General features: G+C 53.2%; 2 protein-coding genes and 1 long non-coding RNA gene across 12 annotated transcripts in view; 1 reads left to right on the top strand and 2 right to left on the bottom strand.

The window, feature by feature from the left end:
* The window catches only part of MYO9B (myosin IXB), a 91,688-nt gene extending 85,326 nt beyond the window's left edge, over positions 1–6,362 (bottom strand). For 5 of the 7 annotated variants that reach the window (XM_049640156.1, XM_049640159.1, XM_049640162.1 and 2 more), the window contains exon 1: positions 6,236–6,362. The gene's annotated coding sequence lies outside the window, so the exon portion shown is untranslated. The remainder of the gene's footprint in view (positions 1–6,235) is intronic. The other 2 variants (XM_049640160.1, XM_049640163.1) reach the window with 1 other exon arrangement.
* Positions 6,363–6,469: 107 nt separating this feature from the next.
* Positions 6,470–25,568, top strand: HAUS8 (HAUS augmin like complex subunit 8). Of its 4 annotated transcripts, none has more exons than XM_049640164.1 (11): positions 6,470–6,691; positions 9,160–9,224; positions 12,035–12,090; positions 16,548–16,629; positions 19,411–19,503; positions 19,606–19,700; positions 20,311–20,376; positions 20,481–20,639; positions 22,048–22,189; positions 24,050–24,191; positions 25,152–25,568. In XM_049640164.1, the coding sequence occupies exons 1-11, from the start codon at positions 6,663–6,665 to the stop codon at positions 25,348–25,350; spliced, it is 1,128 nt and encodes a 375-aa protein (XP_049496121.1). In that variant the 5' UTR covers positions 6,470–6,662; the 3' UTR covers positions 25,351–25,568. The 4 variants fall into 4 exon arrangements, with proteins under 4 accessions (XP_049496121.1, XP_049496122.1, XP_049496124.1 ...); XM_049640165.1 differs by lacking the exon at positions 6,470–6,691 and adding an exon at positions 6,867–8,259; XM_049640167.1 differs by lacking the exons at positions 6,470–6,691; positions 9,160–9,224; positions 12,035–12,090 and adding an exon at positions 12,117–12,414.
* LOC125929196 (uncharacterized) lies at positions 9,296–10,554 on the bottom strand. The gene is made up of 2 exons (XR_007459821.1): positions 10,279–10,554; positions 9,296–9,884 (listed from the first exon to the last, which is right to left on the bottom strand). It is a non-coding gene; the product is annotated as an uncharacterized LOC125929196 (long non-coding RNA).
* Positions 25,569–27,527: the final 1,959 nt, after the last annotated feature.

Below are 27,527 nucleotides of genomic sequence, written 5' to 3'. Positions count from 1 at the left end.
ACACGAAGTCTCCTAGACTCCACAGAACCCCTAAACCAAGGGTTCTCATTCTGGGGTTGACTTTTCTCTGAGGGGACACCTGGCAATATGTGGAAACATTTTAGCTTATCACGACTCGGGGGGTGGGAGGGTTGCTACGCATCCAGTGGGTGGACAGACCAGGGATGCTGTTCAACACGCACGGGACAGTCCCCACCACAGAGAAGGACCCAGCTCAGGTGTCCCCAATACCGAGGCTGAGAAACTGTGCTTTAAGTAAGAGCAAAGTTCACACACTTTGGGGTGTCCCCAGGGCCTCCCAGGCACAGCAGACATCAGCAAGATTCCAAGCCCAAGTTCACCTACTGCACGATATTCAGAACGAGGGAGCGAGAGCGAGCCGGCCTTGTCGGGGGACCACATCAGCTGCGGGGGCCTACGGACACCTGCCCCAGCCAGTTCAGGCTCCTTTCTCTACCTGACACCCCATCCCTTAGCTTCCGTGCCTTCATCTTGGCTCCCTGCTAAGCCAGCAGGCAGACTCCTCGGGGACCACCTAGGGGAGACACGGGCTTCCCAAGGGCCTACGGGCTGGGCTCGCCTCTTTTGTGCCACCTGTTCTCCCACTAGCTCCTGATAAATAGCATCTCCACGTATAGGCGAGGATCCCAGGGATCTTCCCAAGCAGTGGCCGGAGACCCTGCTCACCAGGAAATGAAAGCCCCGGGTGCATCCCAGCAACCTGAGAAGCGACATCTCAAATGTCACCCCTCCACTCCCTCTGTTCCACCCATCCTAGGACGGGATGGAGATGCTCAGAGAGACGAGCAGGAGGCCCGGGGCAAAGCCCCAGCGGGCCTGCCGCTGACGCACTGCTCTGACTACACTTGCAAGGATGGGGTGGCATCGGCCTCCGAGGGAGACGACCTTTGCCAGGGCTTGCTGGGGGAGCTCTCGTGTGTCCCTCTTCCTCCGCCAACAAGCCCTGACCGGGTCACAAGCTCGCCGGGTGCTGGGCGCCTCTCCGCGGGCATGACTCCTGACATCTGCACTCGGGGGAAAGAGGCGAGGGCCGTTCTGCTCTCACGGTAACCCTGAAAGCCAGCTCTGCACCTGCCTCGTTAACCCTTTTTGCTGAATGATTTTCAGATCTTCCGGAAACTTTTGTCAAATCAGCTATGGCAGCGGCTGGTCCCAAAGTCATTTTGGTTCATTAACAGAGTCGCTCTTAGATCCCCCTCCTGTGACCATAGCAACACTGAGGCCAGAGACCTCCGTACGCCCCCGATCACAAATCTTCGCCAGCCCCCAGGTGGGCACACACAGTCTCCCAGGCCTGGTTCTAAATACACCCTGGTAGGGGCGCCTGGGTGGCGCAGTCGGTTAAGCGTCCGACTTCAGCCAGGTCACGATCTCGCGGTCTGTGAGTTCGAGCCCTGCGTCAGGCTCTGGGCTGATGGCTCGGAGCCTGGAGCCTGTTTCCGATTCTGTGTCTCCCTCTCTCTCTGCCCCTCCCCCGTTCATGCTCTGTCTCTCTCTGTCCCAAAAATAAATAAAAAACGTTGAAAAAGAAATTAAAAAAAAATAAATACACCCTGGTAAAGTCCCACGAGATCCGCTCTTCCCAAGCCGGGTCCTTGTCTGCCTACTGTCACCCCAAACGTTAAGGACGCGTGTGAGATCTGGAAGATTCCTAATGGGATGCTTCCAAACTTGATGTGGCCAACTTGGCCACCTCCCTTAAAATGTTTCTTTAAATGAGTGAGACTCAACAAGATGAACTCTATCGGTGTGACTGTTCGTCCAAAATTGCTTCACTAAATAAAGACGAAATTTGTCCCTTACCCAGTGTTATGGGCTGAAGTGGGTCCCACCCACCTCCGCACCCCAATTCCTTATGTTGAAGTCCTACTCCCCAGTGCTCCAGAATGCGACTGGATTCGGAGATAGAGTCTTTAAAGAGATGGTTAAGTTAAAATGAAGTTATTAGGGTGGGCCTGATCCAACAGGACTCCTGTCCTGACAAGAGGAGATTAGGACACAGACACAGAAGGGAGAAACCAACCGTGCCAACACCTTGATCTTGGGCTTCTGGCTTCCAGATCTGTGAGACAATGCATTTCTGTTGCTCAAGCAGCCTGGTCTGTGGTTCTTTGTCACAGTGGCCCTGGGAGATTCGTACACCCAGCAGAGACAGAAATGAAATGCCTGTAGCTGGGTCCCCTCTCGCACATGCAACCCTGCTGAAGCAGGGCAGAGCTAGAGTATAAACGAATGAGTCAGACCTGGACAGCTTATTCACTGCTCCGACTAACCCGCAGGCCGAACCCTTGAATCACTACTTTATTTATCATCAGCCACGGGCTCAGAAAGTCTCGACGAGGAAATGAGTAGAACCCAAACTCATCGGCTGTGTCTCTGAGACGTGCCTAATCGCCGAGGCCCCTTCTGGGCCACACTGAAAAGAGGTAGAGTGACAGGGCCCGTCGGGGACCCGGTGGTGCTCAGACAGAGCCCTTTGTTCTGCTGTGCTGTCCGTCCGGAGGAGGGCAGAGAGAAGGGCCTGTCTTGCTCTGCGGGGAGGCCGAGCAGGGGCTGCCTGGCACAGTTGGTCAGGGATGCTGGCCACACAAAGGGCTGGTGGATGGGGACTGGTGGGGGAGGGCAATGTTCAGAAGGGGTCGGGCGGCCCCAGAACGTGCTGTTTCCTCCCGTGGAGTTAAAGCAGCTATGGCATGGCTGGGGAACAAGCAGAGAAGGACGCACAAAGAGCAAAAGCTAGACAGTCTGTGCTTCAGGACGTTCCGGCGTCTGGGGCCAAGAGCCACGCTGATCTGGGGCCACCTCCAAAGTAGCTCTCGAGAAGAGAATCTAATACCTCTAATCTCGGAAGAAAACCAGTAGTTCGTTCTGAGATGAGGGACGGTTCCTGCAGAAATCCAGGTCAGTTGTAAGACAAAGAGAAAGACAACGGCATGTGCTGTCCCAGTGAGCGAAGATGGCCCTGGCTCACCTCTTGGTCCTCCTCTGCTGTCCATTCTTGGGGCACGCTGCCTAACTCCCCCTCAGTCCTTTCCCAACTGTGTCTCCTTTTTATCAGGACTCTAGATTAAGAACCGACCAGATGGCAGAATTCAGTTGCTGGCCGTTCTACCCCACGCCTGCCCTTGGCTGCCGTTCCCTGGGAGCGGATCAAACACCAAAGAGTCACCGAGGCAAAGGTAGGCCTGGGGCAATAACCAGATTTCACCCCAGAGCGGTGGTTCTTGAGCCCCGAGAAACCCACAGCCACATCTGGTGGGCACAACTTGAGGGGTATTATTGACCTCTAGTGGGTGGAGACCAGGATGCTGCTTGCTATCCCTGTAATGCGTGGGGTGGCTTCCACAGCAAAAAATAACCCAGCCCCAAATGTCAATGGTGCTGCAGCTGAGAAACATGCTCTAGCAATTTGGTCTTTGCCAGTTGGAGGTTTCTAATGATCCTTCATGTTTCTGGAAAGCCCAGGGGACCATCTCTGAGGTCGCCACTATGGAAACTGAGCTTCAGTTTCCATACTGAGAAAAGAGGAACCCAGACCGCTTACGGCTGGTTGGCAGAATAAAAGAGATGGGTATAAAAGCTTCCGACACAGAAGATGCTCAATAAAGAGCAGAGCTGTGCAGGGATCTTCTCATGCAATTCCCTCTTCCTGGCTTGATTGAACACCTCCCTATCCTTCAAGGCCTGGCTTGGACCCTGCCACTTCTTCCAAGGAAACCTGCCAGAACTCCCCCAAGCCCCAAAGCTTGCACTGCTAATCCCTGATTCTGTCTTCACAACTTCCTGCGCCACCTCTGTTGCTGCACTGACCGCGCACTCTGAATTTCATCATTCCTCGGGGAGGGAGAACACTAGAATGTCCCTCCTCCAGGGCATGAGGGCTCATCTCTGTCCCTGGGGCCTAGCCCCCAGTGCTGGAAGGATCAGCCCTGGCTTAACTGAACTCTAAGCTCACCCAAGACACAACTTTGGGGGGGAGACAAGGAAAGGGAAGTGGCAAGTTAACAAGCCCCTGTTGGGGACAGAAAACAGACCACACAGCCAAACAGAAAGGGGACATTCCCAAGTCTCCACCCTCTTCTCCGAGCCAGAGGCCTGGAACTGAGAGAGGGTCTCAGGGACGACTTCCAACCAGAAAGATGTAGCTGAAGCTCGGGGAACAGGTGTAACGTGCAAACGCAAAGGTGGAATTTGTGGAATTTTCCATGTGGAAGATAAAGGAGCAGTAAAAAGATCGTCTTTTGGATACAAACCATACAATGGAAAGTTGAACAAAACTGGGATCACTGAAGTCAGGGGCTGCATAAAATACGAGGGGACTGTATGCCAGAGACACGAAGGTTATCGAAAAGGGCTTGGGTTTTAAGGTTGAGAAATGCTGATTGACGCCAATCCATTCATTTTGCAGGTGAAGACACAGACAAAGAGACTTGACCAAGGTCAGGACCCCAGACACAGGACCCTCCGTGAAAGCCTGCCTGGCTGCGCTCCAGGGAGACAACGACCAGGGCCATGCAACCAGAAGATTCCAGTCCTGTTCATTTGGGGGGGGGGGGGGCATCCTGGCCAGGGCAAGCCCACACTGAATGTCTGTAGAAGGCATGACTTTGGGCTCTGACAATGTGTCCTGGGGCAAGCAAGGCCAAAAGCTACCTTCCATAAGGACCAGAACATTCTGGAAGTAAAGGGAGCAGATAGCTCTCTGTGGCCCTCTTTACATCCCATCTATCCAGATTCATCTCCTGAATGAGCTATAAACCCAGGCTCCCCAGCCCTTCTGGCAGATCCCGGACAAGGATCCCCCACAGTTGGGAAAGAAGAGAAATTAATGCTGATTAAAACCGCCCAGTGCAAGGCCCTTGCCAGAGCCGGCCCATCAGACGTTGAAACAACTTCCCAGCTCAGATGCCCAAGGGGCCCCCCCACTGCTCCTGGATGCCTTAAGAGACTGGAGCCTCCAAGGCCAGAATACACCTCAGAAAGGTAGGAGCTGGGACCCTCCACCTTCAAGACACAATGTCCCCACCAGCTCCCACCTCAGACAAAGAGGTGTGAGAGAGGCTTTCCCTTAAAGTCCCCTGGCCTACAGGGCGCCCAGGAGAGAAGGGAGAGGAGGGAGCGCATGTGGGCTGGCTGCTGCTGGCTGCCGCCGTGGCTGCCCTGCCTCTCCCGGGCTGTGAGCTGGGCTGTGAGCTCAGCGGCCGCCGGGGGACAGATTTCCTGTATGTCGTTTTACCCATTTAAGTCCAAGGATGCAACTCCGAGGAGGTGGTGACAGCTTAGCACACGCGGGTGTGTGCACACCCGTTCCCTCCCCCCTAAACCCAGTTCCGGGCCCCCAACGAGGTCCGGAGTCTCCTTCTTTGCTCCCTGGGACCCCAGGGCTCCAGCCAGCCCTGTCTTAGGAGAGTGGTGTGGTTTTCCAAATACCAGAACACCAGCCTAGAGGGCACTGGGACTCGCTCCAGTTACCCAGAGGTTGGGGATGAAGTCGGGAAATAGGAGAATCCAGAGAGAAAGGGGACCCCCCAAATGATATGGGCTGCACCCCAATGTCTGTACAGGGCCACTCTTGTCCTTTCCTCTCCTCTCTATCCCCCCCACCCCAACTGGCCCTCAGTTCTTGCCACAGTTTCTTCCCCCTCTCCCATCCCCCATTTCCCACCTCCCCATTCCGCCGGCCTCCACACCAGGGAGTTCAGACCTCCAGGATTTGAGCACCCACTGAATCCCAGGCGCCTCCCTCCCCCAGGAACCATTCCCTACCCCGTCCACCGAAGGCAGACGGTCCCAGGCCGTCCTATACCGTTTCCCTCAATCGCATCTCAGCTGTCCCCCCACCGGCCTTGCCCCACGTCCCCAGCCTGGGCCTCTCAACCCCGCCTCCTTGCCTCCCCGCTCCTAGCCCCGTTTCCTGCGACCCCCCAACTACCACTAAAGCCACGTCCTCCAGAGAAGCTGCTCAAAGCCACAAGACCTGCTCCCTCCCCATCCGTAAACTCCCTCACCAGGCCCTTCCCATCAACTTTCTCCTCAACCATCCCGCTCCCACCCCATCGCCAGCAACCCCTTCACGACCCCCAAGCTCGTTCCCGCTCCCTCGACTCCTGCCTTCGCGCCTCCTCCCATTAATCCTCAGCTCCGTATCCTCCAAGGCAGCCCGCCAATGCGAGCCTGGAGATCAAGCCCCCAACCCGCGGCCGCCTCCACTCACCTTGGCCTCGGCCGCCGCGCGCCGCCGGTCCCGGGCCGGGTCCCCGCCCGGCCGCCCTCCCGACCGACCGCCCACCACTGGTCGGACCGCTCCGCCCCGCCGCGCCCGCCGCTCCCCCGCGCGCTCCCGCTTCCGGGTTTCGGAGGGGCGGGGCTGGGGCGTGACGCCAGAGCGCCGCAGGGCGGAGCGTCCCGAAGACCCGCCTCCTTCCTACGGGCTCCGGCCACCGCCTCCTGCCTCTGGTGGACGAAACCAAGTGTGAGGGGAACACAGCGAGGCGCGCAAGCCGGGTTCGCCCGCTCCACCCGCAGGCACGCTCGCCGAGGTCCGTGGCCGCCCCTCCTATGGCGCCGCAATATGGCCCGGTCCGGACCGAGGGGGCGGGCACACCGACTTGAAGAGCCGGCCTTTGAGTTAAAGGCGGGAAATGGCGGATTCGTCGGGGCGCAGTGCTGGGTGAGTTGAGGCGCCGCGGGCCGGGATTTTGTCGGTGCCGGCGAGAAGGCCATGGCCGGGAGCTGGTGGGGGAGGGCCAGCAGCGTTGGGGGTTGGGGATTTGATCCCTTCTGGACCCACCGCGGGTGCACAGGCTCGGGGAGGCGGGGTGCGGCCTCTGCGCATGCTCGGGAGCGTGGGCGCGGAACTAGACCTTGAGTCCCGAGTCAGTTATGTGGGTGCGGGGCGAGCCTTGGCTAGTGGCTTAACCTTTCTGTGCTTCCGCCTTCCACCCCTGCGAAATCGGCGGAATGACGCCGCCGCTCAATCTTGTAGGCCTTGTGTGAAACTGAAAAGCTCTTGCAACAGTGCGTGGCTCCTGAATGTGATCTGGCGTTATTACAGTTAACGTTTTGTAGTGGACAGTGCTGGGCCACTAAACTATCTCCTTTAATCTTTCCAGTCTCTTTTTTTCTACGCATCCCATTTACAGGTGACATAATAGAGGCTCAGGGAGGGAAGGTCATTTGTCACAGCAGGAACAAGAGAGACAGACTTTGAACACTTGGCGGTGCCAGGTGTGATGCTTGGGCTGGGTTTGTTTTGTTTGTGCTTTCGGCCCATGTTTATTGTTCCAGTGCAAATTGAAGTTAAATAGGCCGACTGAAATCGGTTGGGTTTTCTCCACCCTGCGTTATCCTGAGAGTCCCATTAGTCTCTCCGACGTTTTGGGGGGAAGGGGGGTGGTACCAGAGGCTGGCACAGGTGCAATGAACTCCCCCCCACATTGTTTGACTCCAGAGCCCTAGCTCTGACCCCATAGGGAATCTTTGCTCTGTCCCTTGCCAGCTCTGAGACTTGCCAGGGGTGACGTTTTCAAACCTTCAGGTCCTTGTCTGGAAAACAAGGATAAAGCAGGCCAACGGTGAGTTGGTTGTAGGATTGGGAGGATTTTGCGAAGGAGCAGAGCTTCCGGCACCTAGTGAGCATTTGTGAGGTTGCCTCTCCCCACTGTGGCCCAGCACCGACTTGGGGTCCTCAGAGCCTGCCACACAGGAGGTGGCTGCCGTGAGCTGAACAGGTCATTTTGTGACCAGTGGGGCTTGTGTCCTGATGTCAGCAGGGGTTACAGCACCAGGCCCCTGCCCTGCCCCGCCCCTCAATGTGCAACTTCCTAGTTGCTGGTCTCTGTTCGTGGCATTCCCCCTTGCCCAGACTGGACACCTGGGAGGCATCGCTGACTCTCCTGATTCAATGTTCACTCTCCCCCATGACATCAGGCTTCATTCTTTCTTTCCTTAAATAGAGATGAAAGGCACATAACATCAAATTAACCATTTCAAAGCAAGCGATTTAATGGCCTGAAGACCTTCACGAGGTGCAGCCACCAACTCTGTCTAGTTCTAGAAGTTTTCACCAGCCCAGAAGGAAACTTTGTATGTATTTGCAGTCACTCCCCGTTCTTCCTGCAGCCTGCTGCCCCTGACAACCACCAATCAGCTTTCTGTCTCACTCGCCTGTTCTGGACTTTTCAGATGGAATCATACAAAATGTTGCCTTATGTGCCTGGCTTCTTTCACTTTTAAAAGGTTTGTTTATTTATTGAAGGAATCTCTACCCCCAGTGTGGGGCTCGAACTCAAGAGTCGCATGCCTCATCAACTGAGCCCAGCCAGGTGCCCCCAGGATAATATTTTTGAGATTCATCCATTTTAGCATGTATCAGTATGCCTTTTTAGGACTGAATAACATTCAGGGTTCGTTGTTTTCTAGCAGGAACCTATGGCCCACGAAGCAGAAGATATTTACTGTCTGGCCCTTTACAGAGAAAGGTTACCAGTAAGGAGACTATAGAAATAGATCTGAGCCTTTAAGCTGGGAAGTCAGGACTCTGCCAGCCCAGCCCAGCCCAGCCCAGCCCAGCTTTCTCTCCTCCTGATCCTGTATCCCTGCCTGGGTTCCCTGCAAAGCCATAGGGCTGATCAATTTCCATTTCGACATCATTCTTCTCTGCCCTGTGCCCTTGGCCTTGTTGATCCCTGTCTCTGGACGTCCTTTGCCATGAACCTGAGCAAACAGGGCTTTGTCTCTCACCTACCCCCCACCTCTTTGCCTGTCCGGGGCACTCTTCACATTGCCTGACGGGAAAACACTGTTTTTGCCTCTCAGGAAGGAGCTCCGTCTCCCTTTACCAGGTGGCATCAGGTGCATACAGTTGGCACTTAAACGCCTGATGAATTAATGAACCCCTGACCTAAGTTGAGATCTTTGAGGCTTGGCAAACATGCTCATTCTTCTCACTCTTACCCCTCTGGGCCCTCCTCGGCTTCGGCCGGGCAGGGGCTCTGTGTCTGTGTTCCAGTGAAGGAGTCCCAGACTCGTGGACGTCAGGGTGCCGGGACTGGGTTGTCCCAAGGAAGCCCAGGCTCCTCGCTGCCTTCCCTGAGCCTAGCCAACTATGTTAACAAGACCCCCATCTCCCTCTTCTAGGAAGCCTTCCTCAGGGGGCCCCGGTACTCCTAGTGGCGCAAAGATGAAAGGAAGCAGAACACAAGGTGAGCAACATTGCAAGCCTCCTCACGATCCAGTTTCAGAAAGTGCTTTTGGGGAAGAAAAGCCCGGGCCGGAGCAGGGAAGCTAGGACTTTATTTCACACACACCTTCGTGTGATGCTGAATCTGTCACCCAGCCCTGCAGCCAGGGGTGCGGCAGGTCCCGGCGGACGTCATCCAGGGCAGCGGGCCCTTCCAGCCGCGGTGGGGGGGGGCTGCCTCACGGGCTGTGTGCAGGACTCGCCACTAGGAAGTGTGGGTGAGGAGAGCATGAGCCGAACTTGTTACTGAACCCTGGAGTCTCCGTTTCTTCTCTGTAAGCGCCTCGGGGGCGTGCCCACATCTGGGGTCCCCGTGTGGGTCTGCAGTCACTGCTCACAGCCTCCCTTGACTCTTGGCAGTCAGTGCCACTTGGGGCAGTAGACTGGAGGATCCCCCTCGTCGGAGCTCAAGCCTCTGATACAGTGAACGGTTTTCCTCCAAGTGTGCTGTGGGCCAGTGCAGAGTTAGAGCAGAATTCCAGTTCCAAGGGACTGGAGGTTCATACGCTACAGTGCTGCTCGATGATCTCGTCTCTAACGTTTATTATGTTTACACGTGGTCTGGTTCTTGAACGCAAATTATATCCTTCGTCACAATACTGCTTCTGTGGAGAATCCACCCCTGTTTAAAACAAATATGTACATTTTAGTTTCTGGAAACTTGAAACTGCTTGTCAGAGATGTTCAAGGAACCCCAGGCCTCCGATCCTTCCAGAGGAGCAAAACCCTTTGCTGATGGTGTTGGACTGAAAGCAGGATGGTTTCCTGTGCTTAGAAGGGGGGAGGTGGGGTGTTCTTTGCCCTGATCCTCACTTGACGTCCAGCGGCAGACCCTTGGTGTATCTTGATTTTCTCGCCCGGCCCCTGCCTGGTCTTGGCCTTGACCCTTAATGCCTCCTGCCCGATCGTCTGAGCCCGCTCACCCCGCAGGCGTGGCTCTTCCGTATCCAGGGCTCACTCGGGGCAACCACTAGCTCCTCGTCCAGCTCCATGCTCCCCATGAACTCTAGATGTACCTCCTTTCCACTCAGGGTTGTGGCCGCATCTCCAGCCCCAGTGAAAGATGAAATCCTGGCATGAAGATCCGGTTGAGATCACCGTGTCACTTAACCAAGTTGTCAAACTGTGTGATGTTAATCGTGTCACTCTTTCTGGGTCTCTTCAGTAAAAAGGGGACATCTCTGAGCTCTGGGTGTACCTAGAAAAAGCGTAGACTCGTGCGCTGGATGCCTGGCTGAGCACCTACTCCCTACTGGGCAGTGGCATTTAGCCTTGAGCAAAGCAGACTGGCCGCGCATCAGATGGAGAAGTAAGGAGACATGGGGTGTGTTGGACCTTGTGGATAGACCAGGATGTGGGTGGCTTCCTGGTCCAAGGGAGGTGCTGGGCTGAGCGGAGCTGGGAAGGAGGGCAGGTGCAGGCGCGTGCCTGCTGGTTGGAGGGACAGCAAAAGTGGTCACGGTGGCAGGAACAGGAGGGAGGGCAGCGAGATGGGAATATGAGATGCGCGAGGTGCCTGGAGGCGCTCAGGCTTTACCAGCTAATGGATCTGCGAGGCAGCCCATTCTCAGCCACCAAGGGGGCAGCCGGCCAGGAGGACACAGGGTGTTTTAGGGAGGAGGGTGCCAGCAAGTGCTGTGCTCAGAGTGAGGACTAAGAATTGGTTGGTGGGCTTTGGGGCGGGGAGATCTCAGCGGTCTTGCCGAAAGGGGTTTCTTTGGTGCAGTGGTGATCGGGAAAGCCAGACTGGACTGGAGTGGGATTCAGGAGAGAGGAGAGGAAGAGGAGCTGGCATCGTAAAGGGGAGTGGAGAAGTGGGGGGAGAGGGTCTAGGTGGAGGGAGAAATAATGGCAGGAAGACCACTGGAGAGGGGAACTGGGGTTGGGGAGCGGGGGTGAGGGCCGGGCTCTGGCACCTAGAGTGGAGGGTTTGCTTTACCCCAAAGCACAGAGGTCCCTCCACGTGGTGGGGCCGGGATATGGCCCTGAACTTGGGAGGCTGCTGGATGCTGAGGTGGGAGGGTCTCCTGGGGCTGCTTCTGTCTTGCCAGTGAAGTGGAATCTGGTCCCTAGCTAACTGGAGGGATGGGCCCCCTGTGGGAAGTGGGAGGAGAAAGTGCAAGGGAGGGTCCAGGGGAAGGGGGGTGGGGGGAGACAGAGCAGAGGACTGTACGTGGTCACTGGGGCTGTTGAGAGACACCCCCTTGCTGCCACAGAGCAGCAGGAAGGGTGCCTGGGGCTGCGCTGTCACCAAGATGTATGGCTTGGTGCTGAGCATGGCTCCCGAGCAGTCCTAAGCTAGGTAAGGGGGTAAAGAGGCATGAAAGTCCTGTACCATGAGTGGGTCATACACAGACCTGGGTGAAGGAAGGGGTGGTTGGGGTCTTGACCGCAGGGAGTGAGTTGGGAAAGACAGGAGGAGGCAAATACGTGCCTCTCTGTGGAAAGTCTTGCTTCCTGCCCCTGCCCTGCCCCTAAATGCGCTTTCTGCTTTGAGCTTATTCCCTCCTATTCCTCGATCATAGCTCCTGCAGCTCTCTCTCTGGGGCTCTGTCCCTAGCCCAGCGACTTGGATGCCGCAAGTATCCCATCCATGTTGTTGTATACAGTAGGTGTCCCATACATGCTCGAGGATGCCAAAGGACAGGATCTGAGAGGAGCAAGGAGGAACAGTTCTGCTGTCCCTGCTGTTGATGGGGGGGTCTGGGGTGGGCCGGTTCTCACACTCCACTGTTGTAGTTTTGTTATAAACCAACAGCATGTTTCCCACAGGTGGAAGAGTAGTTGAGTCCCGATACCTGCAGTACGAGAAGAAAACCACCAAAAAGGTAACGACTGTTTTTTGAACGTTCTGAATAGAGTTCCGTCGGAACTTGGAATGCTGACACAAGTCACGTGAGCCAGGCACAGCCTGGTCCCCGAACAAGCCTTTCGGGGATTTTACCCAGCAGCCTCTGTGATTGTCTCGTCCTTCGTTCCCAGTCTTGAGTCTCTTTTGTGAGCAGCGGTCTCTCTGAGGATCCCCTTTCCAAAGACATGACCTCGATTGAAACCTGAAATTGTTCCTGCCTTTCAACCTGATAATTCCTTTCTGGATTTTGTCCTGAAACAGTTCTGTCGGGTGCCCAGCACACAGTCTTTGGCCTTGGCGGGTATTTATAGAATTTTAAGTTTATTTATTGTGAGAACTAAGGTGAGAGCAGGGGAGGGGCAGAGAGGGAGGGAGAGAGAGAAAATCCCAAGCAAGCTTCGCACTGTCAGTGCCTGACATCGCAGAGCCTGATGCAGGGCTCAAACTCACAAACTGCAAGATCATGACCTGAGCTAAAATCAAGAAGAGTCAGACGCTCAACCAACTGAGCCACCTAGGTGCCCCCTTGACTGGTGTTTGAAAAACACCTACCGGGTCTTCGAGAAGGACTGCATACATAAACAAACTTAAGTAATAGTGTGCCTTAAGATCCAACTTGAGGGAAAAGGAAACCTTTTCACAAACTGATGTCACTCCTTGGGCGTGGTTTGTTGTTTTCAACAGACTTAGTTTTTTTTTTGTTTGTTTTTTTTTAGAGGAGTTTTAGGTTCACAGCAAAATTGAGCAGAAATCCAGAGATTTCCCGTAGAATCCCTGCCCCACACCCTCACAGCCTCCCTGGTCAACACCCCCCCACCAGAGAGATGCACATTTGTAACTGATGAACCTACACGGACATGTCATCAGCCAGAGTGATTTTGTTGAAGTGATTTTCAACAAAAGATCACAGTCCGTGCCTCATAATTTTAATATTGCCTTGCAGGCTTGTTTACAGCACCCTATGTGTCTCCATGCTGAGGTAGTTTCCATCTCTAAGAGCTTGTCCATTTTCTTTCTTCTTTTTTTTTTTTTTTTCCATCTCTTAACATACAGTTTACGTAGAGTAAGGCGTCACTCTCCAGCCTACAGTTCTGCGAGTTTGGGCAAAAACTCACCCAGTCACAGACACACCACAGTCAAGATACCGAACAGTCTGTCACTCCCAAGATCCCTCGGTGCTCCAATGAAGCCAGCCCCACTGCATCCCAGGCGGTTACCTGTTTCTGTTTCTGTAGCCTTGCCTTTTCCGGAAGGTCATTTAAAAGGTGTCACACGGGATGCAGCCTCTTGTGTCTGGCCTCTTTCACATAAAGGAGAGGAGGTCTCTCCCTGTGGTTGCCTGTCACAGTGAGTGTTGGTTCCTTCTGATGGCTGAAGAATGTTCCATGCTGTGTTTAGCGTTTGCGAGGGAAGGACATTTGGTGTGATTCCCATTTTGAGCAATTGTGAACAAAGCCACCTCAAACATTCCTGTTGTGGGATTCCGTGTAGATGCGTTCTCGGGTCTCCCTGGAGAGGAATTGTAGGGTAGGTGTATTTTTGGCTTCGTAGGAAAGTGCTCACCTGTTCCCCAGAGTGGCTCCAGGTCTTTATATGGCTATCAACCACAGCGGAGAGTTCCAGTCGGTACTTTTGAGATGGAAACCATTCTGGTGGGTGTGAAGTGGTATCTTGTGGTTTTAATTTACATTTTCCTTAACAACCGCTGATCTTGAGGATTTTTTCTTTTTTTTTTTTTAATTTTTTTTTTTTTTAACGTTTATTTATTTTTTAAACAGAGACAGAGCATGAACGGGGGGAGGGTCAGAGAGAGGGAAACACAGAATCTGAAACAGGCTCCAGGTTCTGAGCTGTCAGCACAGAGCCCGATGCGGGGCTCGAACTCACGGACCGTGAGATCACGACCTGAGCCGAAGTCAGACGCTTAACCGACTGAGCCACCCAGGCGCCCCTGATCTTGAGTATTTTTTCATGTGCTTACTGGCCATTCCTGTATCTTTGTTGGTGTGTTCTTTCAGATCTTTTGCCCATTTTTAAATTGGGTTGTTTTCTCGTTGTTGAGTTTGGAGAACTCTTTCTCTCCCCTGGGCCCCAACCCTTTATGGTGATTTTCAGATATTTTCTCCTAGTGTGTAGCTTGTCTTGTCCTTCTCTTTAGGGTCTTTTGAGGGGAATTGAATCCTCAATTTTGATGAAGTCCATCTTAATGGATTTCTGCTTTTATGGGCCATGCTGTTGGTATCTCACCTAAGAAATCTTCGCCTAACGCAAGATCACAAAGGTTTTCTCCCATGTTTTCTTCCATGACTTTTATGGTTTTAGATTTTACATTTGGGTCTGTGATCCAGTTTGAATTAATTTTGGTATCTGGTGTGATCATGGAATTGACGTTCATTTTTAAGTGTATGGATGTCCTCTTGTTCCAGCACCACTGGCTGAAAGGACCTTCCTTCTCCCATTGTCACCACCTCTGTTGACAAGCACTTGACCTTTTTTGTACGCATCACTTCCGGATTCCATTTTTTCCCATTGGTCTACGTGTCTGTCCTTAAGCCAGTTCCAGATGCGAAGCTTCCTGTAGTTTTGTAGTCTCTAAATCAGTTAGTGTGAATTCTCCCACTCTATTCGCCAAACACTGGCTCTCCTAGTCCCTTTGCTTTTCTATGTAAGTTTTAGACTTAGCTTGCCGTTTTCTACCAAAATTTCTGCTGGGATCTGGAATGTATTGAATCTGTGCATCAGTTTAGGGAGGATAGCATCCTAAAAACACCAAGCCTTTCAATGTATGGATGTGGTACACCTATCCTTTTATTTGGTCATGTTGGCCTTCCTTTCCTTATAGGCCTTCCCTATATTTTGTTAGGTTTATACCTAAGTATCTGGTGGTTTTTAGTGCTGCTATACGTAATACTGTGTTTTCTTTTTTCTTTTTTAATTTTTATTTATTTTTTGAGAAAGAGACAAGGCAAGTGGGGGAGGGGCAGAGAGAGAGAGGGAGACACAGAATCTGAAGCAGGCTCCAGGCTCTGAGCTGTCAGCACAGAGCCCCACGTGGGGCTCGAACCCACAAACTGTGAGATCATGATGTGAGCTGAGGTCAGACCTTAACCAACTGAGCCACCCAGGCACCCCTTTGTTATTTTATAAATGAAGAAATTCGTTTTTAATTTGAGGTATGATTGACATAAGTTATATTAGTTTCAGGTATACAACATAATGATTCAGCATTTGTATATGTTGCAAAATGGTTGCCCCAGTAAATCTAGTCAATACCTATCACCATATATAGCTTTGTTTTTTCCTTACTGAGAACTTTTATATAGTACTGTCTTTGAATTTCACTTTCCAGATTTGTTCATTGCTAGAAATGAGCTTTTTTATGTTGACCCTGTATCCTGCAATCTTGCTAAATAAACTTTATTAGTTTGAGTAGCGTTTGGGATTTTCTTTGTAAATCATGTCATATCTGTAAGAAGAGAGTTTTACTTCTTGCTTTTTTTTTTTTTTTTAATTTTTTTTTTTTTCAACGTTTTTTTTTTTATTTATTTTTGGGACAGAGAGAGACAGAGCATGAACGGGGGAGGGGCAGAGAGAGAGGGAGACACAGAATCGGAAACAGGCTCCAGGCTCTGAGCCATCAGCCCAGAGCCTGACGCGGGGCTCGAACTCACGGACCGCGAGATCGTGACCTGGCTGAAGTCGGACGCTTAACCGACTGCGCCACCCAGGCGCCCCAACTTCTTGCTTTTTGATCTGTTTACCTTTTATTTTTTATTCTGAGACCTCCAGTAGGGGGTTGAATAGGAGTGGTGTCTACGCATTGAAATATTCTTGCTCTTTAGGAGATTTTCTTTTTGCTTGTATGTTATTGTAATGGTTTGCCAACTCTGCATGCCTTTTTTTTTTAATGTTTTGAAGATTAATACCTGTACAAAACTTTTATTTTTCCTGATGACTGAAGTAATATGTTGTTTGTCTAAAACTGGCAAATGCAGGGCAGGGGGGGAGGCACTGGCTGGTTCAGTTGGTAGAGCACGTGTGACTCTGGATATCAGGGTTGTGAGTTCGATCCCCATGATGGGCACGGAGCCTACTTAAATAAAATAAAATGAAATAAAATAAAATAAAATAAAAATAAAATAAAAATCTTGTAAATACTATAAAGCATGTAGAATATCAGTCAACTGGAACCTGCCATGCCAGAGATAATCCTTGGTACACTTTTTGGTGTTTTCCTATATTCTGTTCATGTGAGGATATCCTTTTTGACAAAATTAGTTCATCCTGTGTATATGGTGATTACAGGTCAGAACTCTTTTTGTCTACGCCTTGCTTCCAAGTAATAGCAGGTGCAAATTGCACAGACCATGAAGGGGCCCCTTCTCGTGCAGGGGAGGTGTCTTTTGCCCTAAATGTCATGTGTTCCCCTAACAGGCTTCTGCAGCAGATGCATTAAAGACCAGTGGGAAGATGCCTGAAGGTGCAAGGAGAGTCCACCTGCTCCAGAAGAGCAAAGGTGTGTAAAGATGGAGGAGGGTGGGAGACAGCTCTGAAGTCCATTCAGTAAGGGATGAACACGGTGGTGAATTTTGTTTTCAGGTACGCTAAAGTCAAGCTCCCTCTTTCTGGGAAGTGTCAGAAGCAGCAGCTAGTTAAAGTGTTTCCGTCTGAGGACAAATTTGCAGCATGTGGGGAGCTGTAGGGAAATGGCAGGGGGAAAGGGGAGGTTACGTCCTGTATGGCCCCGGAGAAGAGCCACCTTTCCAACATGGCGCTTCCTTGGTCACGTGACTAGTTCTTGGGTGGGACTTCCGGAAGCAAGACTCAGAAGGGGCGTGAGGCCTCATCTTCCTGTCTCTCACCACCTTGGGTTACGTCTTCTTCGTAATGGTGTCCCCTGACCCGTTCTAGAAGCTGTCCCCAAAGTGATACGAAAACCTTGCAGTTTTCCTGATTGTAGACATAGGTGTTCCTTGTAAAAAAGAATGGAAAGTGGACAAGGAGGGTGGAAACTCCCTCATGATCCCCCACTCAGATCGTCACTGTGTATTAGGTGTTCCGTTGTAATCCGTGTGCCCATCCCGGACTCTGGGAAGGCCTCTCCCAGGCGCTTCCTCCAGCTCCTCACGTGCCCACTTCTCCAGCGATCACCGGCAGCTCTTTGGCACGAAAGCAGCTCACAAAAAGCAAAACCGTTTCTTGGCCCATGCCTCCTTGTTCAAAACGGCAACAGCTTTGAGTCTCATCGTTAAAAATGAAGTACAGTTGACCTTTGAACAACACGAGTTTGAACCGCCTGGGTGTACTTCTATGCGGGTTTGTCATAGCGCAGTGGCGTGAACGTATTTTATCTCGCGACTTCCTTAACGTTTCCTTTTCTCTAGCTTACTTTGTCGTCAGGGTGCGGTACGTATAAGAACGTACATAGAAGAGCGAGACAGCGTGTGTAAGGATGCCGTGTATAATACATACGACATAGAAAATACACGCTGATTGACTTTATTTTGTCAGTAGGGCCTCCGGTCAACAGCAGTGGTCACATTTTGGGGGCTTGAAAATTTGCTGGTCCTGGTCTAGATGTTTGTCAGCATTTGTGCTGTTCTTGACCCGGGGGCATGACTGAGAAACAGCACGTGAAACTGGGGCCGGCCCTCTGGTCTCTCCTCATGCAGTTGGGTTGAAGGCCGTGGGTCAAGCCGGGAAGGCTGGAGTACAACCCAGAGGGGTCAGAAATGGGGCCGGCCACATCCGGGGGCGTCTGGGTGGCTCAGTCTGTTGAGTGTCCAACTTCAGCTCAGGTCATGATCTCACGGTTTATGAGTTCGAGCCCCGTGTCGGGCCGTCTGCTGTCAGCACGGAGCCCCCTTTGGATCCTCTGTCTCTGTCCACCCCACCTCCCCCACCTCTGCCCTTCCCCCGCACGCGCTCTCTCTCAAAAATAAATAAACATTGCGCTCGCTTCGGCAGCACATATACTAAAAAATAAATACACATTAAGGAAAAAAGCATAACCATGATAATTAAGAGAGACTGCTTATTCGAGCTCCACTGTCTAGCTCCCTAGGAGATTACTTTTCTCAGTGGAAATGCTGTCTGTACACGTGGATGACAAAACCTATAACCAGTGCAAAAACAATAGCAATAAAGTCTCATCTCCCCCCTCACCCACGAGGTCGATCGATTTTTGTTTCTCTAGAACTTTTCAAAAATCCTAACAAAGGGCAGCATACCCCACAGATTGTCATTTCGCTCTGTTTATCTCCACATACTCATTTCCTCAACTTCACGGCTGCTCATTAAAAATTTTTTTTTTTAACATTTATTTATTTTTGAGAGAGAGAGAGGGAGAGAGAGAGAGGCAGACAGACAGACAGACAGAGCATGAGTAGGGGAGGGGCAGAGAGACAGGGAGACACAGAGTCCGAAGCAGGCTCCAGGCTCTGAGCTGTCAGCACAGAGCCCGACGCGGGGCTCGAACTCACGGACCGCGAGATCATGACCTGAGCCGAAGTCGGACGCTTAACCGACTGAGCCACCCAGGCGCCCCTCACGGCTGCTCATTAAATCACTTTCTGTTTAGTTCCTAACACGACAGAGAATTCCACATACTGTCTGTTCGTTTTGCAGCCCGCTGGAGCCCTTGCCTAGTTGAAGCCCGCAGTACCCCAGGGCTCGTTTTAGACGGTGTAAGGCATAATTTCCCAGTTTTAAATAGAGGTAAAGATGAAGGGAACTCCCAGGGAAGATGAACAGTCCAGAAGCCGCTGGAGAAAGAAGGGAAAAACACAGGGAAGGACAAATACATGGCGCGTACCAGACTTCCTACCCAGAACACAGCATTTTTTTTTTTTTTAACGTTTATTTATTTTTGAGACAGAGACAGAGCATGAACGGGGGAGGGTCAGAGAGAGGGAGACACAGAATCCGAAACAGGCTCCAGGCTGTCAGCACAGAGCCCGACGCGGGGCTCAAACTCACGGACCGCAAGATCGTGACCTGAGCCAAAGTCGGCTGCTCAACCGACTGAGCCACCTAGGCGCCCCCACAGCATTTTTTTTATTAAGCAGAAAGGCTTATAAAGCCTGCGTCTTATTTCTAGTTCTACTTAGAAATCCATTCAACCCGCTGGCTGGGAAGTTGCAAAGCTTTCTCAGCCTTCGGTGCTGCTCACCTCCCAAGAAGCTGAGTTTCTGGAAGCAGGTGGTAGCATCCAGTGAGGTTGCCGGCTTCCCGACGGAGGCGTGTGCAGTACCTTGCAGACCGTGCTGACCTCTGGGGGTTCTCCCTGGGCCCACAGACAGCAGTGGCATTGGGAAAGGAGACCTGCAGTCCACGTTGCTGGAAGGGCACGGCACCGCCCCGCCTGACCTGGACCTCTCGGCCATCAACGGTAAGCCGTCCGCCCTGCCCCTGCTTTCCCTAGTGGGGGGTTGTCCCAGTCGGCTTCCGAAGGAAGCTCCTCTCACCTTCAAAATGCTCTCCTTGGCCTTAGACAAAAGCATGGTTAGAAAGACTCCGCAGTTAGAAAAAACGATGTCAAAGAAAACCGAGTCGACGTCCTTTTCGGCTTCACAGAAGAAGAGCCCAGTAAGTGTCCGAAATGAAAGGGAAGCTACTCAGTCAGAGAAAGCTGATACCAGCTCCTGCCCCATTCAGGTGCCACTCGAGGCCCCGAGGCTTTATGACTGAACAAGCCAGCCGCGCGTTTTAGGACAAACCGGAGACCACGCGTGTTCTCAGAATGTTCCTAGAGCTTACGTTTCCCCAAGTACACATACAGGAGTAGTTACGAATGCGAGATCACGTGAAAAATGAGATTTGGGGCCTTATTTGCCGATGCTGTGCTCGGGGAGGCCCGGGGCTGGGCCGTGTCCCCAGGGGAGGACAGCTGGGCTGCGGTCTCACGGGGGTGGGAGGCCCGAGACCTGGTTCCAGTGCGGCGGTGACCGGATGGGTGCCCCCTGGCTGGCCCTTCACCAGCCGGCCACGGGACGGGGCCAGACCTTCCTCTGCCTTCTCCCAGAGTTCCCAAAAAGAGTAAACTAGAAAGTAGACACGGCTTGACCTACAGGAGAGAATCCTCAAACTCCTGAACTGAGTAAAGTTTGTAAAGGTTAGGTTTCTGCCCCTCTGGGGGAGAGAGCTAGATTTATACCAATTCGTCGGCAACCAAAAATGTCTTTTTCTCACCCTCGAGAGCCCGTCTGAGTCGATGGAAATGATGGAATCCCAAACGTTGCTCCTGACTCTACTGGCCGTAAAGGTGAGAACGGAGCCTCGTTCCCGCGTGATGTGGGTGGAAGGCGGCCTCTGTCAGCCGCAGAGAGGAGTTTCCTCCGGCCTGAGCTCTTGTTGCACACTCAACAGATGGAGAACAACCTGGTTCCATTCGAAGAAAAGGCAGAAAGGAACTTACTACTAATGTGCAAAGAGAGGGAGAAGCTGCAGAAAAAGGCCCACGAGCTGAAGCGCAAACTTCTCCTCTGTCAGAGGAAGCGGGAGCTGGCAGACATCCTAGACGCTCAGGTCAGCGGTGACTGGTCTCCGAGCCACGTGTCCCGGAGGGAGGGGTGGTCCCGGTGGGGAAGTTGGAGGGACTGTTGACGGTACGTGTCACTGCCGCCGGGCTCTCACTCTGCGGCCAGCTTTTGACACCGCTGGGTGTCAGTCTGTGACAGCTTCTAAAGAGGACGGGGCTGTGACGTCAAGTACCAACCAGCCACAGGGACCTGTCCCTTCATCACACACGTGCACGTATTCTTTAGGCACCTGTCGCTTGTGCTCAGTGACACGAAGATGCAGTTCAGGCCTCCCTGCAGGGCCAGGGTGCTGGTGGGAGACGAGGTCTTGGTGCCGTGTGGTCAGCACTGGGACAGAGCCCTGGAAATGAGAAAACTCGAGTGGGGGAGAGGCAGACAGGGAGAGAGAGAGAGAGAGAGAGAGAGAGAGAGAGAGAGAATGAATCCCAAGCAGGCTCTGCACCATCAGTGCAGAGCCTGACGCGTGTCTTGAACTCTGATCAGGGCCCACTTACCCTAACGACTTCATCTTAACTCCTGTTACTTCTGTGAAGACCCTGTCTCCAAATCAGGTCATGTTCTGAGGTGCTGGGGGTTGGGACATCAACAGAGGAATTTGGGGGAACGCGATCAACCCATAATACCCTGTGTGTGTGTGTGTGTGTGCATGTGTGTGTGTGTGTGTGTGTGTGTGTGAGAGAGAGAAACAGAGAGAGAGAGAGAGAGAGAGAACGCCCTGCCTGCGGCCAGGCCCTGAGCTAAGATTGAGGTCTCAGTTCTCATGGAACTCACAGTGTTAGGAAAAGGAAAGACAAGTAAGCAAATGTGTCCTTAAAACCCCCCACGAGGACCCTGACAGCATGTATGAAGGAGAAGGGGGTTGCTGGGGTAGTCTTACAAGGGGGCAGACATTTCAGCTCAATTCTCTGAAGCAGGAGGGCCCAAGCTCCGTAGGGTGAGGGCCTGGTCCTGGAATGTTCTGGAAACCATGTTCATAGGCGGCCTGGGCCACTTTGCTGTCGGCTGAGCCTTTGGAGAGCCGCCACACCCACGTAAGCTTCCTGGAGGATTCCTTAGGAGATTCTGAAAGAACGGCGTAGGGGCGCCTGGGTGGCGCAGTCGGTTAAGCGTCCGACTTCAGCCAGGTCACGATCTCGCGGTCCGTGAGTTCGAGCCCCGCGTCAGGCTCTGGGCTGATGGCTCGGAGCCTGGAGCCTGTTTCCGATTCTGTGTCTCCCTCTCTCTCTGCCCCTCCCCCATTCATGCTCTGTCTCTCTCTGTCCCAAAAATAAATAAAAAACGTTGAAAAAAAAATTTTTTAAAGAACGGCGTGTCTTCACCTCACACGGACCGTTGGACTCCCCAAGTGCGCCACTGAGTCTTGTCTGACAAACCTCGTTCCCTCCTGCCTGCAGATTGAGATGCTCAGCCCCTATGAGGCTGTGGCCGAGCGCTTTAAGGAGCAGTACAAGACGTTCGCGACGGCCCTGGACACCACGAGGCATGAACTTCCGGTGAAATCAATCCACCTGGACGGGGACGGGCAGCAGTTCTTAGGTAGGAAACAGGGCGGCTCCTGGACAGGGAGCGGGTCCAGTGAGTGGCCCGTGCGTGTCGGCGCTCCTTGTGTGCCAGCCACCTTTATCCGCTTGTGTCGTGTCAGGCGGATGGCGCATCCCTCGTCAGATGGCAGAGGACACGGGGGCCGGCAGAGCTGGGGTTTGTCGAGAGTTGTGCCCCAAGTAAGGACCGTGCTGGGATTTGAACCCGGGTCGGTGGAACAGGCCAGTAGTTCCCAGCCCTGCTGAAAGGCACTCCTGGGGAGCAGCTGTAATCCCCTGAGACTGGGGGCGGGTCTCTTCAGACCTGCTGATCCCCGGGCCTGTCCTGCCTTCTCAGCAGCTTCGTGGGATCCCTCGCTTGCCTAGGCTTCCCGCCTAACCCTTTGAAGAAATCAGCAGGCGTGCAGAGTGCCGTGCTCGGTCTTAAAATTCTCTTTAGAGCAAGTATCCTCCCCAAACAAGTTTTCAGCCGTCCTGGAATCCGGTCATTTCCAGGCAGGGCCCTTGCCAGCCATCTAAGTATGTTTTGTCTGAGGCTGATGTACTAGGACATCTCCACCTAAAATCAGATGGACTTTCCTTCCAGAACTTTCCATAGACACAGTTCAAGGTCACAGAGGGTGTTGCTGAATTGGTAATCTCGGACAGAGATGGTTTTTAATCCAGCTTTTCCCAGTATGAAATAGGAAGCCAGTGGCGTGGAGTCTTAAGGAAGGAGCCTCGTGGAGTAGTTCTCTGTGTGCAGGCGTGCAGTTTTAGGATTACCGCAGTGGCCACGCACGCCTGTGGCTCCTGGACTCCGCCTCTCATAAGTGCCATGGGTGGTTGCCAGGAGTTGGGGTCGGGGAGTGTACGAGTGTCATGTGGCTCCTGGAATCAGTGACAAACTAACTGGGTAGCTTAAAACAATAGAAACGTATTCCCATCAGTTCAGGGTCCCGAAGTCTGAAATCAAGGCCTCAGCCGAGCTTGACCTTTCTAGAGGCTCTGAGGGAAGAGGCGTTCCATGCCTGTCTCCTGGCTTCTGGTGTTGCCCCCGGTTCTTGGCTTTCCTTGGCTGGTGACAGCTTCACTGCGGTCCACCTGTGTCTTCGTACAGCCTTGCCCTTGAGCATTCCACTTCTGAATTCCCCTCTTCTTAGAAGGATGCCAGGTACCGATCAGACCCTGCCCTGTGACCTCATTCTAACTCAGTTATGTCTACCAAGACTCCATTTCCAGGGAGGTCACATTCACAGGCACTCGAGATTAGGTCCTGAACGTGTCTTTTGGGGAGGATGCGATTCAGACCCCCATTAGAAGTATTAAGAGGTCGGGTGTTTGGAAAAACCTTTCTCGAGGTCTCAAGCTGTTACTGTGTACAGTTGTGACGTGTGTACAGGTGTGTGTGCCAGAAGCGGACAGGTGCTGGTCTCCTTAGAGCAGGTGGGACGCAGTGTGGATACAGGCTGCTGTCTCGGGGGTAGGGGCACAGAGATCCTGCGAACGGAGAGAGGGAACCATGGGCTTGGGTTTAAGTCGCTCGTAGCACAGACTTCCTTGGCCTTTTGCGTAGGTTTCTGTTGAGGACATCGAAGTGGCTTTCCAGGTCTGTTCCAGTGGCTGCCTGCATGGCGGACAAGCCTGACGCACGATCTCAGACCGCCATGATCTCCGGCAAAGGGGCACAGAGGCGGTACCAGCACATGAATGTCGCCCTCCACCACCCGATCCTCTCTGCCTTTGAGCTTCACAATGCGATGCGAGAGAGCGTAGCCTAAGAGCATTCCAGTGAACGCGAAAAATCTAGTCAGCTGCCCATCCATTGCTTGGGGCGCCTTGAAACCCTTGGCTGACCCTCCCTTCTCCCCTCCAGACAGTTTGCAGCGTGAATTGACGACCACATGCCACCTGCTGGGAGAACTTGGGATCGGCAGTTTAGAAGAAAATTTGAAAGCTCTGAACCTGCTGAGCGAACTCAAGGAAATGACCCAAAAGAAGGATCTAGAGCTCCGAAGGTATTTCAGAAAAGATTTTAAGTCGGGAGCAGCTTGCCACACTCAGGAGAGCAGGCAGCTGTGGTTTTGCAGAGGCCAAGGGTGCAAGGGTCCACTGAGGCGGGGTGGGGGTGGGGGGGTGGGTAAAGCACCTCCCAAGTCAGTGCAAACCCCTGTGTGCGTTCTCCAGCAGACATGGGAGAAAGGGGTCACTAACAGCCCCAGCCCTTTACTTCCTCAGAGTGACAGCACTCCAGGTGCCCTTGGATCGGCTGTTCACGCTTTAAGTGTCTCCTGGGGTGATCTTAGAACTTGTTACTGGAGTGTAAATGCATGTAGAACAGGCACAGACCTTGACAGTATAGCCCGATGGGTTTCACATGCGTGTGCCCTGGGTCCCAGTGCTCCCCACAGCCAGCTCCCCCCACCGGCATCTTTCCCGCAGGGGATTTTCTTCACTCTGGGGCTTTCCTTCTCTTCTTCGGTATAAGAGTCTTGTGGTGTTCTCCTTTGTGATGTTCAATTTACTCCCTGAAATGCCTAGAACACTGGAAAGGTACTCTTGAAGAACAGCCAGGTGCATACTGGGGCATTTGCTGCTCCTGTACGTGCCCTGAGATTGAAGGGGGACGCATCAGAGGGCTCCAGATTATAAGGGTCTCAGGTTCGGCTGGCCGGATACGCTCCTTTAGTGTGGATTTCCCCGCCATCGTGTATGCTGCGTGAGGACCACCCGGTTCGTTCGTGGCGTGGTTCCTGACACGGCGTCAGTGTTCCCGAGATCATCTTTTATGCCTGCCCAGTCCTCTTCTTACAGGCGTCTCTAGGTTCTGTTCAGACGGAGCTTCCCACGTTTTCCCATGAACACACAGGAAGTAACCCCTTTCCCCACACCGCAGCTGTGAAGGCCGAGGTGCCCCGGCTGTCTGGCTCTTGGGCACAGAGAGCGAAAAGGCCTCACCTGCCCTGTTGTTTCTGCAGGAGCTTTGCCCAGGTGCTGGAACTCTCTGCCGAGGCAAGTAAAGAGGCGGCCTTGATCAACCAGGAGGCCTGGGAAGAGACCCAGGGCCTCACGGCCTCCAGCCAGTGGTATTTCAATCAAGAAGGCGCCTGCGGGGAAACCCCGGGACACGTCAGGCCTCCGCTCTTGCTGGCCACTAGTGAGCCGCGCACGGTGTGAATCTGTGTGCGGCCGTGTCCCCTGACACAGCTGGGGACCTCTGCAGACCGTCGGGAAGGAAGCCCGTCCCCTGCCACTGGCTCAGGGCACACGTGTGCTGTGGTGGCACATGTGTGATGCTCTGGGAGCTCAAGCACTTTAGACGCTAATTCAGCAGAGTAGCTGTTTTGTATGAGCATATCGCCTGATATTGAAAAAATAAAACTTTTGCAATCGCGCCTTAGTTTCTACTTAAGCGGCCAGTGGAAGGCACGCGGTATCTTAAGTTCTAAACAGCTGGTTCTGAGCCTCGGGACGACGTCTGGGACGTTAGGACTGTTTCACTTGCAGGGTGATTTCACGTCCTTCAGCGATTGGGCTGCTTCTGTCTACTGTCCGACAGCAAGTTGGAAGTTGGAAGTTCTCCACCCAGTCCAGAGTCCCGGCGCTGTTTGTTGCTGGACGCGCAGACGGGCTTTTGCCATAAGCTGCGGTCCACACCCCACACCCAGGAAGGCGCAGAGACTCGGCCCAGCCAGCCCACCAGCCCCTGTCTACACTGCGTGGGCTCTGGCCGTCTTGGTGCTCCCCAGGTAGCGTGCCTCCACTGATGTTTGCTGGTTCCCGTTTACACGCCTGTGCCACACTCTGGGTACCGGCACGTTCCCCAGAGAGACCCAGTATCCGTCCCCATCACGCGTTCGAGTAAGACACAGCCACTGTCCCTCACACCGTTCAAACGGGGCCGCTCTTGTGCGGCTCTCACCTTTGTCCCACCGACCCGAGCAGCCTTATCCGGGGCCTCCCCAGCAGGTTTGGATTTACAGCTGCGGGCAGACTTGGGGAGACGTCTAGCCGTTCTGTCAAACAGCCAGTGACTGAGACCAGCTCTTCCCATCAAGCCTGTTGAAACGTTCCAGTTTCTGTCCACACGTCCCCCATCATTCTCAGCCTGCACATGCCCAGTCCCTGCGTCCATTCAAAGCCCCCTCTGGGGCTTCCCGTGGAGTTTCTGTATCAGAGTTCCAGGAACTTCTCTCCCAGCCCCTGACCACTTTCCACCCCCCTCCCCCATTTGTGTGCAGAAAGTGTTGGGTCCATAGAAGGGACACCCAGGAACCCGGGTCCCTTTCTCCGTCGTTCCCTGCAGTTACCAACCCGCTTATTGCCCTGCAGGCCCTGTCTCCCCGGTTTTTAACAACCAGTGTCTCCAGTTTGCTATCAAACTGTTACTCTGCGGAGGACCTCTCTCTGCCTGTTGCTGGATATTATGGGATATAAGCGTGTTCCCGGTCTGATGGAATGTGACTCAGGCACTCTGGGCACCCACGTGTGCCACGCGGTAAGCAAAGCCCCTTCAGAATTGGTGTCTCTTCCCGTCAGGACCCTTTTTTTTTTTTTTTTTTTTTAATGTTTATTTATTATTGAGAGAGGGAGACAGAGTATAAGTGGGGGGTGGGGCAGAGAGAGAGGGAGACACAGAATCCAAAGCAGGCTCTGGGCTCAGAGCTGTCAGCACAGAGCCTGACGCGGGGCTCGAACTCACGAGCCGCGAGATCATGACCTGAGCTGAAGCCAGCCGCTTAACCGACTGAGCCACCCAGGCGCCCCAGGTACGTCCTATTCTAATGCACCCCTTAGATTCCCATAGTGACTTCCACAGGGCTGCGTCCCACATGGGCATCCCTTCTGTAGGCCAGCTTTCCCTTGCCATTTGCCGGATTCTATGGCCACGACCCCCGAATCTAAGACCCCAGAGAGAGGGACTCTTGGTACTGCTTAAGTCTTCCATGGCCGCTGAGAAAAGAGTGCGGTTCAGCCCCCACCGGACTGATTTGTACCTTCTTTGGTGAGAGTGCTGGCCTTCCAGACAGGCCAATAGCTTGGCCATTGTTCTCCATAAGCCGCGCAGCTCCTCGTCAGTTGAGAGCTGCTTATAGGGCACGCTTTTAGTGACAATAGAATCTGGCAGCTGTTCGCACGGCTTCACAGCCCGTCCCAGGGGAAAAGAGGCTCCCTGCCCACTCATATCTTGGGTATCTACTCCTTTCATTTCCCAAGTAGCACGGTTGTGCATGGTATTAGTAAAGTGTGGGCATTGCTGTCACCGATAGAGTGTGTCTCCGACACCATCAAAAACACGATGGGAATGGCAGATTTTGAGAATATTTCATATCCTGGGCGCCTGGGTGGCTCAG

This window comes from Panthera uncia, chromosome A2 (assembly GCF_023721935.1).
Source record: "Panthera uncia isolate 11264 chromosome A2, Puncia_PCG_1.0, whole genome shotgun sequence".
Classification (NCBI taxonomy): domain Eukaryota; kingdom Metazoa; phylum Chordata; class Mammalia; order Carnivora; family Felidae; genus Panthera; species Panthera uncia.
Note: the sequence above shows the minus strand (reverse complement) of the source record. Positions and strands in the feature narration are given on the sequence as shown.

Bases quoted from the DNA above. Each gene is read 5' to 3' on its own strand.
- HAUS8 (XM_049640164.1), top strand. From the start codon at position 6,663: ATGGCGGATTCGTCGGGGCGCAGTGCTGG. The intron at 16,630-19,410 runs GTGTGTAAAGAT...CTGGGCCCACAG, and splicing joins CCTGCTCCAGAAGAGCAAAG to ACAGCAGTGGCATTGGGAAA. The intron at 19,504-19,605 runs GTAAGCCGTCCG...CCTTGGCCTTAG, and splicing joins GGACCTCTCGGCCATCAACG to ACAAAAGCATGGTTAGAAAG.